We start from the raw sequence: 18,069 nt of genomic DNA on the forward strand, positions 1-18,069 counted from the left end.
CCCCTTTATCTTTTAAAAAAATTCAGGTGTTGCGTAACTTTAGTACCTTTTTTTAGTTAAACAAACTCTTCTCAAATTTAATGCCAGTATATTCGAGGTTTTTCCCCTAAATGTGACGAATTTATTCAAGGGGTGGGGTAAGGGGAAGTTAAATGGAAGAGGAGGAAAGCTTGATCTATTTTGATCGAGGATGAGCAACCAATAATCAACGATGAGATGAGGATGAGTAAAATTCTAACAGATGATTTCGGGGTAGGAAAGACGGTTCACCATTCATTTTCAAGGGGGGAAGGGGAAAGGAAGGGGTTGACCTGTAGAACTACTCGTGCGCAATGCGCAAGAATAATAAAAGAAGAAAGTCAAGCTGGTCAAAACGCAAAAGAAAGAGATTTTCAACAACGGTGCGAAGAAATAAAAGTGTAAATGAATATTGCGCCCAGAAAATTGCCCCAGCCTCCTCTCCCCCATTTTCTAGGCGGGGTACGTAAAGGAAATTATGGGATGACAATCATTGATGGAAGTAAAATTTAAGTACTTTATTTTTTTATGAAGTCTAATCTTGGTTTGTCTCCAGTTGCAACCAATATTTAGAGGACTAAATTTTATGAAGTACCACCGAGTACCACCAAGTAACACCTCTATCAGTCTAAAGGAGTGAGAGCGCATTTGTGAAAAGACCGAATGTGATAATGGCTGGGAAGGAAACCGCAGAAAGCGCTGAAATAATAAACTGAAGAGAGTCTTTTTGGGGGGATCTCAAAAATCTCCATAGATAGAAAGCAGCTTGGTCCCAGAGGCATAGCAATGAAGGATAATTTAAAAATTTAAAAATATAAGCAGAAAGCGGAAGTGATAAATATTGGCATACAATTAGGTGTACAGAACGCTGATCAACCGCATTACATTCCTTATCCTTATCTGTCAATTCCCTTAGTTTTTTCGGGTTGGATTCAGTCTTTAGAGGCGTCTAAAGTCTATTTTATGATTGCTGTAATATTAAGTATCGAGCATCCACCAGGAGGTGCTACGGGATTATTCATACTCCATACGTCTAATCCATACGCTACCCCCCCCCCCCCCCTTCTAGGAGAAATGGCCGCCGGAAGAAGCTTCCTGCTGAGCGCAACTTTAATACTTCTCACAAATTTACGATTCCATTAGTTATCATTATTCCTAAAAACATGGGCCAACGTCGGAAAAAGTTGCTGCACGCCAACGAAGTAAAAGAATGTTAACTGAGAGCAGTTTTCCCTCGCATTTCATCCGTGACAGCTTCTCCTATGTCCTAAGTACTTCCATATATGGCTGATCCAAACATTACAAAGACACCATCACTAAAAGGATTTTTGGGACCAGTTGAGCAACTTTCGTTTCAGGAAGGCATTGAGCGTCCAACTCAACGCCTTAATTGAAAAATGAGTGTCATTTAAGAATGATTTTGACATTAATCAGATTATTATTTTTATTCATAATTTTGTTTCTGTGGATTACACAAAAAAAAAAGTCTGTATTAATTGCTACCACTGATATTTTACATGATAAAAAGTTAACTTTCTTCATATTGATACCTAATTTTGATAAAAAGTGTTTGTTTTAATTACTTGATGGAATAGTTTGATTGCTGAAAAGTCTGATTCGCAAAATTTTTGCTGCACATGCAAAGTTTTGGATTTAAAAACATATCCCAACTGTATCCGAGGACAATCACAGTTGAGTGTATTAAAGCACAATGGCAACTAAAAAAATATGTTTTGTCTTTGAATGCTGGTTATCATGAAGAATTGGATTAATGGGAATAGTAATTTAGCAGTCCACATTCTCCAGGTTGGCTCTTTCTGTCCATTATTTCCAGGTCTAATTGGAATTTGTAATGTTGAATTACAGAAGACATTGAGACATAATTTCTATTTCTGATTTAGTCCATGAAATCAAAATACTGCCATATCACAACATAGTTAACTTCAGTCTCACTCCAAATCAAAGGTTTGGCAACTAAGTACACAACTGTAAAACGGCCTAATATGGAATTTTCATACACTTGTTCAAAGAATTGCCGCCCTTCCTGGAACTGGAGTAGCAGCTTCACACTCTGCAACTTAAGAGGACAGAAAGTTGATTTAAAATTTACACAGCAAAACATGCAGTCCGTTGCTTTGCAAAGTTCATATGACCATGGTGGTATTACTTTAAACCACAGGACTAGAGAAAGAGGCAATTTTATTTTTCATGCCACTCTCACTTAGTCCTTACACCTTACTTTTGCAACATCATTTTTTTTTTCCACTTATTTCGGCTTTCGACTCGCTCAACGGACTTCACCGAAAAGGAGGAACTGCTCGTTGTCTACTGTTGTCATTACAGAGTTTAAGAAACGACGACTGCGACGCCGTGGACAACGAGAAGAAATTTACAAAGATTTATAACGCACGTGCACAGCCATTATTCTACTCACGAAACCTTTTTTTTTTAGTGACGTTCTCGTTGCCGTTGCCGTCGTGGTTTTCTTAAACTCCCTATTAATTGTCGTAAGGCCAAAAGCAAAGCAGTCTCCACGGCCAGTCAACAATGAAAATTATTGGCGTGACGAAGGAGAAAAGTTCCAGCTTACACGCGAGTCCTTCCATCTTACCGCTGTGGTTGGAGGGAAATAATGGCAGAAATCAGCTGACTAAGAAAGTTAAAAATCCGAGGATAAATGTAGTATTCCCTTCAATTCAAGTGACGCGACTGGCTTCAAACGTAGGAAAACACGAGCAATAAAGTCGCCACCAATAGTTTTGAACATATAATTAGTTGGAATAATAGATGGTGCAGGGTTGCTTGACCAATCAAGGAACGACGTAATGTACGGTACTGAAATACCAATGCAATTCCAGAGTACTTACGACAGTCAATTAGAAAAATTCTTGATTTTATTTCAGATGCAACCGAATCTGGAATAAAGATGATAATAGTAATACAATGACATTTTTATTTAGAGACCATACCTTAATTTTCTTAACTTTTTCAAAGCTTCCGTGCAGCGTGCCTCACGAAGAACGTCACACAGTTTTTCGGTAGTAGCTTCCTCGCCGAAACGTTTTTTCCACTTCAGCAGACCTTGGAAAAAACTCTCCTCCACCCCATATTCCTTATGATTCACGCAAATATTTTCGATTTCTGGTTCCTTGAGACCCAGTTTTCGCAGGACATTCTTCCATTTAGCACCGATTTCCTCGCGTATGCAGTGGAAATGGTCTTCTGTTACTGGTTGTCTGTCACTGCCCAGCGAGGATATATCGCAGCTGAAAGATTCTGTTTGATTGGCTGAGGAATCTGCCAAAAAATAGAAATTATTTTTTAGACAATATCATCGCTTTTACCTTAATCTTTTCCGTAAATGCGCTGACAAACTTTCTCCATTTATTCATCCAAGTCGCGTCAATCCTACCACGGGACTGTATTCCTCTCAATTGAGCTCCAATATTCTAAAGTAATTTTCACTTCAGCATGGAAGGTAATCTGTAGTTGCTTTTGTTTTGCTGCATTTCGTCCTGTGATTGTTCAAGAAAATTCGCGCCTCTCTCAACCAATTAGATGCAAGACTTGAATCGATTGCGACGTGTTCGCTCCTGTTTTCCCGCGCTTTAGGCAGTTTGTTGGTTTTTAATTTGAATTCTCATTGACTCCTTGTGATATTGACCCGAGAACTGACTGCTGGTAAATAATACTTTGGTTTTGGTTTTCCGTTACAAACATCAGAATTCGCTCTCACTGTTTTAGTTAGGTTTTTGTTAGAGATGATCAAGCGAAGAGATTGAATCTCGCTTCCAGACTTTATTCTCGGCAAGGGTAATCGCTATCAAATTGTTCTTAAATCACTCATGTTCCGGTTTTCGTAGATCCCAGGAATATCTAGAAGCACCTAATCCTGTGTCGTGAATCTTGTTAAAAAATGATTCTCAAAACATATAGAAACGCGAGAGAAGCATTTAGAGTCCTTCCATGAGGACCATTTCGGCTTAAACTGAATAGTATATCTTGGTTCCATCAACTGAGTTGAACTTGTAAATTGGCTGCCGTAAACAGTTCCTGAAGCTGACGTTTCGAGCTTTGCCCCTAGTCAGAGCGAATGACGAAGGGCTAACGCTCGAAACGTCAGCTTAAGAAACTCCTTACAGCGGCAAATTTGCATTATCAACTCAGTTGATAAAACCAAATTATCTTGTTATACCGATTGTTTTTTAGTCACGCATCTGATTGGCTGGGAAAGTGGCTTGAACTGTCTAAGCTAATCAAGGAGCCCAATCAAGGAAAACCAATGTAATCCCGCATTACTTTTGACACTCAATTAAAAATTGCGCTATTATGATAACCAATCGATGTCACCAACCCATTGAAGCTATCGTTTCTTGGCTTCCATTGATTTCGTTTTCCTCTGGTGGCATTGTGATAGAAACTGCGCCCGCAACCTTACGACCGTTGGAAAAAGTGCCACTCTCAGAATTTTGGACAAAAATATTTCGACCAGTCTGCGGATTGAATAACAAACAAAATTTTAAAAAAAACAGCCTCGAAGACATATTGACGCTACGTACACGACCCCGGTTCAATTACTGTAGGTTTGCTTCATGAATATTCAACAATATTCACTTATCCTATGGGAGAAAATTTGTTGAGTATAATTGTTCGGGTGACTATCAGGGGTTAAACGTAGATTTTATTCTATTTCTTCACCTCCAGTTTGTCACGCATTAAAAAGTAAGGCACAGAGTTTGGTGCTTAGAACCCGTGGTTAAAACGGTATAGTGCACATGACAGTAGCAAAACTGAACGAAACGAGATATTAATTTGTAGCGGTCGTGTCAACGTTCGTTTGCTAGAAAGTGTTAAACAGGCTTAATATGTCTCACAATAAGCCAATTACGACCAGTTAAATCCGAAAAGTTTATCGTTATTTCGATAACCTTCTGGCGCGGGGTGACTACAGAGAGATATAACGCACTCCTTAGCAATTATACTGACATACCATAGGGATGCGACTGTTTTGCGATTCATCACATGTGGGCCTCGACTGACAGTTTAACGAATGGAGAACGAATTTTGTTCGACTGTGGTAGCAATGATATACAAACACAGGAAGAGTAAAATGGTTTACGACTGGGCAACTAATTTTACATGACTTGGGCACAAATTAACGTAATTACAGGCGCACGAATGCTCAATTACTGCCGCACGAAAGTTTTATGACTTCTGTAAGATAGTGTATTTCACCTGTCGCGGTGAATACCCCGGGTAAAGATAAATTGAATACTCTGTTAAGCTGTCTTCTTGATTAAATTTAAGGTTGCAGGAAAATTCTTTCACTCCTGGACGTGCCGGTCTAACTGCAAAATCACAGGCATCTTTGGCACGGAATCCATTGCGATATGCAGTGTCGTAGTTGTATTTCTACAAAGAAAGGTTGAAACGTATTACCTTGCATGGAAACTACTCAATTTATGGAAAAAGAAATGAACCATCCAAGTGTTTCTTTGATATCATAAATTCTTTCTCACTCTCCAAGACCTTGGTCAACTCCGCACATAACTTTATAACTGAGGTCATGGGAAAACATTCCGAAGCAATTTTTGGTAAGAATGAGTTGTCATGCTACGAAACATGACACGCTAAAGAAGCATTAGGCATTTGTTGGGGGGTAGAGGGGGGGAAAGGGAAAACGAATTTAAAGAAAATCCAAGATGACGTCATGCAATAATTTGCAGTGTCCAGCGGTCATACCACAAGATCTGTTGGAATTGCATGTTAAATCTGCTCAATACCTGTACACTGGGAGTCTTATCCAGTTCCCAACCATCTTCAAGATCAGTGAGCTTCACGATCACATCCTTTTCGTCGTCGTACATCTTAAACGGTTTCTCCTTTGATGATCTCGAGCCAGGAAAAGACTCTTTCTCCTGCGCTTTCACTCGCTTGGTAAATAAAGATGTAAATCAAAGCATAAAGAGCGTCACTTAAGATGTTGTAAAATAAATCTCAACACAAATCTCAATCCAAATAAAACAGTGCAACAAGTATTACAAAGTCGACCCGACCCAGACCTCCCTCCTTTACGCGACTTGACCCAAGCCTCCCTCGTTTTTTTTCACTCCTCCGCTATTATCGTACCGTTTACAGCTACCATTTACCATTTCTCTCAGGTTTACTAACTGAACGCCTGGAACAGGCTAGCAACAAAAAATAGTCTGAAAACACCCAGGCTCAAAAAATTGGTAGATGTACGCCCCAGGTATTGAGTTTTTAAAGGAATTACTCATTGCATAATAAGTAATTACTAAGTAACGCAGCTGGAGAGGGGGCTGGTCCGCACTCCTGTACTTCTTCCCTAAATCCGTCCTCTGAGCTTATTTGAGCTCATTATACAATACTTGACCATTTTAGCTGAGTACTCGTTTTGCGACATACCTTCCTTGAATCCTCATTATCACTGTAAATGTAGAATCGTAGGTAAATGTGATCACTTCTCGGGTTATGTCTGCTGAAGTAAACAGTCGCTCTCTTCCTCTTTGTTCCGCCACAGGCGAACACGCTCCAAATGGAAAATTTTTTAGTCTTGATGAGGATGGAGTTCTTTTTCACTGTAAACCATGCTTTGGATTGGCAGTTTTTTTCTGATGCTGAGGGAATTTTCTCCCATTGTGGCGGCCCTTTAACATAATTAATTTGACAGCGTCTTTAGGTACCAGTTATCAACTATCGTCGTGGAGGTGGAGGGGGGGAACGACAGGGGATACGGAGGATTTTTGTGGGAATCACATGGTTTTGAGAGGGAACGGAGAGAGAATTATTCGTCGCCAAAAGAGCATAAAGGGTGACTGACTGCCGATTAACTGCCAGTGAGAAGGGGGGGGGGATAATACGAATATTACAGGGGCCTATGGGAGAATTAGGTAATTTGTATTTTGACACAACCAAAATTCCACCAGCCCAAAGTCCCCACCCAAGCCAGATGATAAATAAGGACTCGTCCCTTAGTAATTGGATGTTCCGGAATTAAAAAATGACGGTGTAGCTACCATAAATGCGAGAACGTACATTTGTGTATACTTACAACCCGGAAAAATGCCTTCCTAAACAATACTTAGGATCGTTGTAAGCCCTGGTCTAGTAAGTTTAAACAGCCACTGGTTGTGTAAAATTTATCTTAAAACCGGCTCATTTTATTATTTTAAACCTTACCAAAACATCTCCAAAGTTGAAATTAAGAGAGTGTTCCGGTACCCAAGCTTGAATAAACTGTTTACATTCTTGGGGTGATGAGATTGTGCGACCAATCAAGTCGGCCGTCTTGGCCATATTGTTTGGTCAGTCCAGCCCAAATTCAGCGCTCTAATTGATTCCGGGCTTCATAACCCTCCTGTACCACTCCCATCTGTGCGTGAAAGCAATTGTTTTTAAAGTGCTTTTGCATAGCGATTTACAGTTACCTTTAGAAGATGGCTCCCATCTGTAAACCCTTATCAAATCCTTCCTGACCTCGTCCAAGCACAGATCATGCGGAACAGTGATTTCCACCGGCTTGAGCAAGGTAACGTTGTGAGGTCCACATTCGACAACGGGGGAAATTAGTGTTCCTTCGGGCATATCCGGGATATCCTGCAACAAAGTGGAGTCATCCTTGGGCACGCGGAAGAAAAAACGCTGTTTGGTGCCCTCTTGAACTGCTCCACTCCCTACAGTGATAAAGACATCAGAGTCCGGTGCGATAAGTTGTCCACCAGAGCTGTCGAACGTGGCCTCTGCTTCCGTTATGTATCCAGGTGACCTATAGGAAACGAGGTCGATTATCATTAAAAATGTGGTGGAAACTGTGATTTGGAGGTCCCCTTATGGGGAGAACATGTGTTTAAATCGACCTCAGTAACAAGAAAACCTAGGTAAAGAAACAAAAATTTAAATAATCTGAGCTTACACAACTCGTTTCCACACCTACCTTGAGTCAGTTCCATCAGATTGAGAGATATGATGAACATCTGCGACCACAAGATTATTTTGAAGGGGAAGCAAAGTGTGCTGAGCTGGGTTGTTGAGATTTGGTAGAGAATCTCCTGTTTCATCCTCCTGAGTATGCTTTGATCTTGTGGGGCTCTCGGTCTATCGGTTAAATTAAGCAGTAAAAATCACTCTCTGAAATGGCAACAAAGTGTTCAAGGATGGTCAATATTGTGGACGAACCCACCATTACTATACCTGTTCTGTGTAAGCTCCTGTAGCGCTTGATATAGAAGCCCCATCACAGCAGTCCGACGATGCCACACAGCGTGAAGGGCGTCTGCAGTTTGGACGAGGACAAGCGAGGCTACACCCTGTCAGTAACAAGACATTGCAGCAAATATTTGAATAACTTAATGGCGGAATATTGTTTAACAATCTCCGAAACGAAGTCGAGGGCATTATTCAACAATATTTTTTACGCTTGAGGCAAATAACTGTTTTAGTATAATTCCTCAGGTGCTTTTGAATTCTGTTGTAAATTCATTCTGCTTTGCAACAAAAGGTTCAACAATATGTTTTCAATGTTTAATATGTTCAATTACGTAAAAGATGACCTTTCCATACTAAAACAGATTCGTATTTCAACTGGATATCAAGCGCTACTGGATATCATGCTCTACGTCCTTAACATATCCCGGAGCAAGAGGAAAGGGCGTAAGTAGAAATCTTGGGGGTAAGGGGGGTCTTGGGGGTTCTGTATTACTTTCTTAGAATCGTTGGGGAGTATGCAAGGTTATTTTCATCATTATCATTAAAAATTATAAATTTGTACTATGGATTCAGATGTCTTTTTATCCATTGCACTCAAGTGTTCATGCGCACGTCAAAAGTGACGTACCTCATGCCATGCTCTCCAAATAACCTAACATAAATAAATCCCTCAGCTGCAAGACGTCCAAATCATTTACCTTTGGTTTTCTTTTGCTGCCTCCATTGCTTGATTGCTAAAATCGTCGCCAAAGCAACAACGGAAACTACCACCAGTATCACTAGCCAGTTTTGAGAATGTTGGAACACACCCTGGCTAGGTTCATGGTGTGAGTCTCTGACTTTATCTTCCTTTGTTGGAGGAGGGATTTCGACTTCTAAACGTCCGCTGTTACTTGTGACCATTAATGTCGCTTTGTCATTATCAGTTCCTGTAAAAAGATCACCGAAAGGAACTGACAAAAATGGCTGATATATCAGAGATATTTTAAAAATCTCGTTTAGAATTACACAGACACATGGTCGAGGTAGCAAACTGAGCGTTAAGCGTCACTGTAAGCACAAAAAAGCTCGCAGAAGTTCTTAACACTAGTTGTTATTCTTGTCTCAGTTTATTTGGTTTCCTGAAAACTAACGGATTATTTCCCACAGCTTTTCACTTCTCCTTCGAACATCGAAAAGAAATGTGAGATGAATTTCTCCCCCCCCCCCTCCCCCCCCCCCGCCACCTTAGTGCTTCTCTCTCAGACTGAGGAGACAACGTCACCTTACCACCCTGGGGCGATCCAGAAATTATTGTTGGGGGGATCCAAACTTTGATAAAGAAAAGGCAATTTTTCTTTTCCACAATAGGGTCTAACAAATTAAATAAGGAAATAGAACTCTTGTAGATCATTTTATTTGATCTTTTGGGTCATTTTTTCATTATACTTCATGCTAAATGGTAGCACGTAATCCTACCATTGCAAGGATTTTGTTGTCGGACAAGTAGTAAAAAATACCCAAACAGATCTGACTGAGATGAGATCGTGACCCTCGGACCCTTCCCCTGGATATGTCAGGGGAGTAAGAAGGGCTAAGGTTGTGTTGCCAAGGGTAAGAGCAGCTTGGCCACTGACACGGAACAAAACCGCTGAGGAGGACAAAGTCAGTTAAGCCTTACCCGGCCTCCACCTGGTAGTAGGATGTCGATAGGATTCTGTGCTATTTTCGTCATCCATTCCATAGTTAATGTTCTCGGCCTTGACGCTCTCTGAAGGTAAACCAGGTGATGCTATACGCGTTGTCATTGCATCTGTTTTGTTTTGACGGATGTCTCGCGGTTCACGACTTGGATAGTTTTCACCATCTCCCGGCATTTTAAAATTTGTCGGTGTTTTAAAGGAGGAAACGGATTTTTCTGTCGGGCGAGATGGAGGTCGACGTTTGGAAGGAATATCCAGTCGGAGTGTAGGGCCGATGATTTTTCCCGCGGGAGGAGTAATTGGCCTATCGACGCTCCGCGATGATGATGGTGAGCTATAAAAAGCAGAACTAACCAAAACTGTTCCTTGGTCTACAGCACTTGTGGGCTTTGTAGAGAAGAAAACACTTGAAGGCGTTGGATCAACAGAAGGTATCACAGATGCAAGGATGTTAGCGTTGACATGTTTCTCGAAAAATGCACGTTGATGCTGAGGCTTAGGGTTCTTTCTGCCATTTTCCCAGGGATTAACCTCCTCTCTTAAAGCAAAAATTCGTTCCTTGGGCACTTTTTTCTCCTTGATATTTTTGCGAACAGAATCAACTGCAAAATAGAAAAATGAGACGCATGATGAGATACAATTGGCATGTAGTATGTCCCAGTTTGCGTCACTCAAACTTCTCAATGTCAAATATTCAAATACTTAAGATGTATCAGAGCGCTTCGCGACCGAAAAAAAATTTTGGTTTTCGAAATTTTCACGAGTGTCTGAAGAAGCGACGACTAATACCCCCTCCATTTCCCTCAAAAGCCATGTGATCCCCCCCAAAAAATTCTTTATCCCCGGCGTTAACCCTCTACACCCTGAGAGTGATCCGCATCTAATTTCTCCTTGCTGTGTCACCCCTGAATCACACATTAAGGTCATGAGAATAAAGAAAATGATCACCAACTAAAGAAGCTCTTGAATGTTAACCAAATTCTCCTTGTCAGCACCTCAGGAAATGTGTAGAGAACAGTATGGAGAATATGCATACTGATGTTAGGGTGTAATGGGTTGATAACGACAGTTCCCAATTGTCCATCCTCCTCTGGTGGGCACCTCCCATAGGCATACACAACATAACGGCCCTAGGAAAACCCGCTCGTTTCATCTCATGACAGAAAACACCTTTCGGGCTGAAGAGGGTACTTATTCTTGGTCTTTTGTGCACTATTTACGAGACGCTTGAGGAAAAAGAAAAGTCGCTCTGATTTTGGATAGAAATTCAGTGATTACCTTTAATTCCGCATTCAACATAACTTCTGAGCAAGCTCTCAGAAAAGTCGTTTTTATTTGGAAAGAACTCAACTATTACCTTTAATTCCGCATTCAACTTTACCATAACTGCTGAGGAAGCTCTCAGAAACTGGACACTTAACACAACCAGTGTCTCTCGTCTTTCCACAAGGCCTGAACACACCGAAGCCTGGAGGACATTTGCTGCATTTTACACAAATAGTATTCGATGTTGAATTACAGGTATGAAACTCGTATTCATTGTAACCACATCTGGTGCAGCGCTTGCATGTTCCTCGGCTAGAAGGCTTATCGTTGTATGTTCCTTCAGCGCACTTTACACATCGTGACTCTTCATTTAGAGAGCAGACTGTAAAAGATCCTGCAGGGCATTCCTTGCAGGATAGACTGGACAACTTGGGAGAACTACCGCTAAGCGACTGTGAGAAGATAGAAGGGGAACAACAACAAAGAAATTAGTGTTGTCGGATTAAACTTTGTTTTCCCGAAAAAAAAACAAAAAAAACAAAAACAAAAACAAAAAGCTCTAAATGGGGGAGGGGAGGGAAGGGGGAGAGGGAGGGGAGGCTCCTTTACGTTCCTCTCTTTTCTACGCTTCAATGTTTACGCCTGCTAAGCTGGCTTTTAAGATCAAGAAAGAAAATATTAGTTTTGAATTCAGTTGGTAGCTTGGATTGTGTTATCAATTCTTATTCATTGAAAAAGTAATTTTACAACTTCAAACAATACCACTCAGGAGGTACGATCCTAAGCAAATTGTTATACTAAATAATAACAGCTTTGCGGTGAGATAAAAACAGTTTAATTATGAGAAATTTTATTTTTAGCCTACGCAAATAACGTTTTGTACCAGCGGTCTCAAGTATCATCTAGTCAAAATAACATTACACGTGATCGGCAACAACATTGTGATCTTTACCCATCCGTTTTCATCTGGTATAAAATAATTCGCTTTCAATTTGTCTTCTAGCTTTGATCGTATGTTTGGTTGATAACTGTTTCGTATCAAGAAAAGCGGATCAGCTGAAAGTTGAGCAGGCTTTGTTTAACGATTAACAATGACCGTATATGGCTACTTTGGAACAATGGCGGAAACAGCTTTAAAATACACGCGGGATTTTTCAAAATTTCCGATTATCATACGAGCGGCAGATTTAAACCATCGGCAAAACTGGTGATACGACAAATCCTCCCCGTGGGGTGATTCTGGTAGATTTTTTAGGATGCAAATAGTCACGGTGGGGTGGATGGTGGGGCGACTGTAGCTTTCGTATCTGAAGTAAAGAAATGTCACCGTTTTACATTGCTTAAAACTGGCGAAAGATATATATATATATTAGAGCATGTGTAACCTGGTGTTAACGTCCGAAGCCTACCACCGCCGTTGAATCATTTAGAAGACTATCGTCATTTGCTCGATTGTTTAATGTGCGGGTATTTAAATTTCGCGCTGCGTGAATGGGATTTTGTTCCTGATGTGCACAAAAAGGTTCATATTCTCCTTCCTCTAATGTGTGATTTAAACCTGGTGATAACGTCCGAAGCCTCGCGCGTCGTTAATTCATGTAGTTTTACGGGTATCTTTCTCTTTCCGTATTTCAATTCAACGAAAGGAGTTAAAAAAAAACAATGGCGAGTGGAAATAGTCGCACGCGCTCGTCAATTTCTCCCATTCGACACGACTGTTCAATCCGAGTATATTTAAATTTCGCGCTTCGTAAGCAAGAAAAACTGAATAATCTCCTCCCACAATTTTTTGTGTTTACACAAACCGACATCTAATTGATACCTATTCATCCTTTTGTGTGATAGCAGGAGGTGAGATTTTTTTCGCATAGTCATGTTCTGCTAGTTTCTTTCTTTTTTTTTTTGCTCAACAGGTTATGTGTATTCAATCACATCACTGACGCTGTCAGATTCATCCACCAAATTTTAGGCCAAACGAATTTCGCGCTACGAAAGTTATCCTATTTTCTTAGTTTGCATAAAGCGCTACGCAATCGCCTCCCATAATTTGCTTACCGTAGCGTAAATGCATAAGCCCAGCAAAAACTTAACACGCAAAAAAATAAAAAAACATAAAGTCCAAACGTCCGTCAGTTTATCTTGCGATTACCACAGTAATCATGCTTCCGACTTCATAGAATATACACGTTTGATTAAAGATAACGAAGATCTTTTGTGATAATCGTCACTAAATCGTTATGCTGATTAGAAATACAGGAAGTTGTTGTTGAACAACGACCCTTCCACTTTCAGTTTCGACTTTTTAAGAGAACAAAGTGTCTATTCATCTATCGGAATGAAAATTTGATTCTTGTTGTCAAATGCAAAAATCCAAAACGCCTCTGAAAATGTAGTAAGCAAGGAATCAACTGTCTAAGTATTGGACACTAAATATGTGCTTATCGCGTGACCTAGCGGCGCACCGCTGTAGTTTTTCTCAATCGCGTGTCTCCCCTGAAACGGTAATTTTTCTCATCGATTTCATTAAACGCTGTGGTCATTTTCACACGTGCCAAACCGGCAAAATCTAGATCCTATTGACGTGACAGCGAAGACATCCTCTCAAACATCCTCTCAAACATTAAGCTTGTCGGAAGCAATCGATTGGAATAGGATGATTTACTCCTGCAACGCATGTAAATTAGTTCTGTGATTTCACTACTGAGTAAAAAAATTACTTGAAGTTTGCTTGTAGTCGAATCAGTTTCGTAATCAAAACGAAATAACTGGAGCTTGTGGAAAATTATGTTTACAATAACAAATCATATATTGATAACAGTTATAGCGATTCTGCTGTTGAAAGCGCTCGTTAAAAGAATAAATTATGCAGATCATGACAAGACTAGTATTACAAACAGTCTTAATATACACATTAAACAACAGTTACAATATATAAATATTCGGGATTACTTACACTGCCTGTGTTGATTCCTACAAATATGAAAGCGACAAAAACAATCTCGTACACCATTGTAGAAACTGCACGACGAGCAATGTGTCTTACTGAATCAGCGAACTTGGTTACTTTTATCTCTTTGCCTGTCGGCTGCGCGATCAAATACGTTCTGACGAGAGTGCAATAGAAATTCGACGCTCTCGTCAGTTTGCGTTTTGATTATTTGGGTAGATATAGAGCAAATGCGTAAACATTTCCGTGTTGTGTAAGTACCCTTTGTTTTTGATTAAACAAATTCTTCTCAAATTCTATGCCAACATATTCGGGTTTTTCCCTAAATGTGACGTATTTATTATTTTCCTACAACGGTTGGTGATAATCGGGGGGGGGGGGGATCTATTTTGATCGACGATGAGCAACCAATGATCAACGATAAAATGAGGATGAGGAAATTCTAACAGATCAGTTTCGGAGTAGGAAAGACAGTTCACCATTCATTTTCAAGGGGGAAAGGGGAAAGGAAAGGGGTTGACCTGTAGAACTACTCATGCACAAGAATAATAGAAGAAGAAAGTCAAGCTGATCAAAACGCAAAAGAAATATATTTTTAACGAAGGAGCAAAGAAATAAAGATGAAAATGAATATTGCACCCGGAAAATTGCCCATGCCTCCTCTCCCCTATTTTCTAAACGGGACATGAATACGAAATAATGGGATGACAATAATTGATGGGAGGAAGATTAATAAAAGTATTTTACTTTTTTTATGGAGTGGTATCTTGGTTTATCTCTAGTTCCAACCACTTTTCAGTGGACTGATTTTTGCGAAGTATGCGAAAACTAAATCGTTTTCATCCTCGTAAATTTAAAGAGTTATCAGCTGAATTTAGCTGGTTGGTGAACACACCATGTGATGCACGTAACGCCTTAGTTATACAAGTCCTCTTCGCAGTCGTTATTCGTTAAGCAAAGAAAAGTACCACCTTTATTCGTCCAAAGAGGTGAGAGCACATTTGTGACCAGACCGAATGTGATAACGGCTGCGAAGGAAACCGCAGAAAGAGCTGAAATAATAAACTGAACAGAGTCTTTTTTCGGAGGGGGATCTAAAAAATCTCCATAGATAGAAAGAAGCCTGGTACCAAAGGTATAGCAATGAAGCATAGTAAAAAAAAAATTTAAAATATAAGCAGAAAGCGGAAGTGGTAAATATTGGTATACAAGTAGGTGTGTTGAACGCTAACTAACCGCATTACTTTCCTCATCTGTTGTAATAATTATCATTTTTTTCCCTTAGTTTTTCGGGTTGGGTTCTGTCTCTTGAAGCGTCTGAAGTCTGTTTTAAGATCGCTTCAATGTAAGTATCGAGCATCCGCCAGACAACCTAAAGGCACCGGAAACAATATCTGACCTTATCACTTTGTACACTTGATTGAGATTGATACTGTAAGTTTTTTCTGTTGTCTCACGACAAGGTCACTAGATGTAAAACGCAACGTTTGGACTGAGATTGTTTCTAGGACTTTTTGATTGTTTGTTCGCCTTCATTCAAGGGCTTGTTGAAAAAAATTTATATTTGAGCTGTGCGCCGAAGACCCTCGATCATAATTGCCCAGGAGGGGGTACTACGGGATTATTTATACTCCATACATCTAATCTATACGCTACCCCGTCCCCCCCCCCCCCCAACTCCAGGAGAAATGGCGGCTGGCCAGAAGAAGCTTCCTGCTGTGCGCTACTTTCATACTTCTCAAAAAAATTTCCGAGTCCATAATTTATCATTATTCCGAAAAACATGGGCCATGGTCGGAAAAAGTTACTGCACGCAAACGAAGTAAAATAATGCTGACTGAGAGCTTCTCTCGCATTTCATTCGCATTATCCTTTGTTCTGTGTACTTCCTTAAATGTCTGATCCAAACATTACAAAGACACCATCAAAGTTATTTTGGGACCGGTTGAGCAACTTTCGTGTCGGGGCGCTGAATGTGCAACACCATGACTGCCATCAACCATTCTTCAGTCAAGCTTGACTTCTTTCGTTTACTTACACTTGTTTTAAGTGTTCTCTTTGTTGGTAAGGTTTTATCTTTCTTGATTTTAGTGGTAGATACTATATTTAGGTTATTTTGTACCAGATAATACCGCATGATGTATTTTTGTACATGATTAAATGTTTTTCCTATAGCATTTGCCTGAGGCTGAACATGCATGTACAGTCCTGTATCTCTGTCATTATCTCTGTTCTTTAAAATTTGTAATTACATTTAATGCCACATAATATGTTCACATTTCTTGCTTAACCCCTACCATTTTTGCCCGATAAATTTGTTATAATGATACAAGACAGTAATTGTATGTATGTATTTTAATCATGAGTCAGGCAGAGTTCCATGTTCCCTGCTCTGTCTGCTTCTTTAGCAGTTGACATTCCCCAAGTTAGCTCTCTGTGTCCCATTGTTTCCAGTCCCAATTGTGTAACCGTAGCCTCAAAGTTTATATCGCCTATATCTTCAATTTTCAAATTCTTCTGTCTCAATGAAAATTTTCAATTATCACTATTTAGGCATCATTTTTATATTTTTGTAATTTATTTTATGCAGGGCCCCACTGGAAAAAAATATTTGTGACGTAGCTCCTGTTGAAATATTTTTATTAACCATGTTTTTTATTACCACGCTATTGTTAATTTTTTTTAATAGGAAAACGTGTCCTACACTGTTCTAAGGACCAAACTATATTATTTACATCTGGCATCAGTTTCAGTTCTGTTTTCTAACAAAACATACAATTTTTTAGTTAGTATAGGTAATCGCATGGGGCTGAGTCAAATGAAGAATTAATATCACGCGTGTTTTCAGAAGTTACAGAATTGCGCGGGCAAAGGCAATTTATTGTTAAAGGAATAATTTTTTTCCTTAACACTTCTTTTTTTTAACTTCAAATAATTAATAAAAACTTCTAGGAGGACCAGCTACGGCACAATCAATTTCGTAAGACCATTATTACCAGTATTTATAGTTGACAGTATTACCATGTGTTAGAGGATTGTGTAAAAATTGAAATAATAAGATAATTACAATAAAAAATTAGTACCAAATTTATCATAAAAATAAGTGAACAATTTCTTGCGTGTTAGACTCTCTTAGGTTGAGAGGGACAACAGTAGACTACGTTCCTTCCATGAGCAAAAAACCGAAATAAAAAATTAATTCTTGAAAGTTCCTGTTCAACTAAAAGGGACATTTTCTTGCCTACAAAGTAACTTCCTTCAATTTATTTACCATTTACAGAAACGACTTTCCTCCTTAAATTTCTTACCGTCATACTTCAGTTCCTGAATAACGAAAACAATACAAGTAATAGAAATATTTTAAAGAACAGACTAGCTAAATCAGAATACAACTTTTCCTAGCCGAGTAGCTGATATAAGGTCCTAAGTTCCTAAGGGGTGTCAGTTGAGATGTCAGTTAACCCCTTTAATTCCTGAGAGTGACTAGCATCCTAATTGCTCTCCTTTTTCAATCATCAACCCATGAATGGAACATTAAGGTCATGATAATAAAGGAAACGATACTCAACTGACTTTTGGTTGTTGAACAAATTCTCCTTGCCAGCACATTTTGAAATGTATAGAGAACATTAAGGAGAATGTGCATATTGATGTTAGGGTGTAACGGGTTAAAGAAATATGAATTCCATATGTAAGAAATCTAGTAGAACTAACCGAAAACGAAAGAAAATTATACTAAAATATTTTCTAAAAAATCCAGGCAGAAACACGGACCTGGCGAAACAACTTTATGGTCTGATAGGAAAAGATTCGAATTTAACTGAACTTAAAACAGGTAACAAGCCAGCAAGTAATTATGGTAATCTGGTTCAAATAATTGCCGCCCTTTCTTAATTTGGAGTAGCAGCGTCTCTCTCTGCATCTTATAAA

The 18,069-nt window shown here is 39.5% G+C and overlaps 1 protein-coding gene across 1 annotated transcript; it reads right to left on the reverse strand.

Moving 5' to 3' along the window:
* Nucleotides 1–1,478: 1,478 nt before the first annotated feature.
* Nucleotides 1,479–14,386, reverse strand: LOC136282760 (uncharacterized). The gene is made up of 13 exons (XM_066170592.1): nucleotides 14,146–14,386; nucleotides 11,284–11,644; nucleotides 9,905–10,528; nucleotides 8,943–9,173; nucleotides 8,230–8,345; nucleotides 7,973–8,133; nucleotides 7,467–7,804; nucleotides 6,445–6,686; nucleotides 5,802–5,951; nucleotides 5,254–5,430; nucleotides 4,373–4,511; nucleotides 2,988–3,315; nucleotides 1,479–2,095 (listed from the first exon to the last, which is right to left on the reverse strand). Exons 1-13 carry the CDS (start codon nucleotides 14,200–14,202, stop codon nucleotides 2,083–2,085), a joined length of 2,937 nt encoding a protein of 978 aa, XP_066026689.1. The 5' UTR covers nucleotides 14,203–14,386; the 3' UTR covers nucleotides 1,479–2,082.
* Between the last annotated feature and the right edge of the window lie 3,683 nt (nucleotides 14,387–18,069).

Source organism: Pocillopora verrucosa, chromosome 8 (assembly GCF_036669915.1).
Source record: "Pocillopora verrucosa isolate sample1 chromosome 8, ASM3666991v2, whole genome shotgun sequence".
In the NCBI taxonomy this organism is placed as follows: Eukaryota; Metazoa; Cnidaria; class Anthozoa; order Scleractinia; family Pocilloporidae; genus Pocillopora; species Pocillopora verrucosa.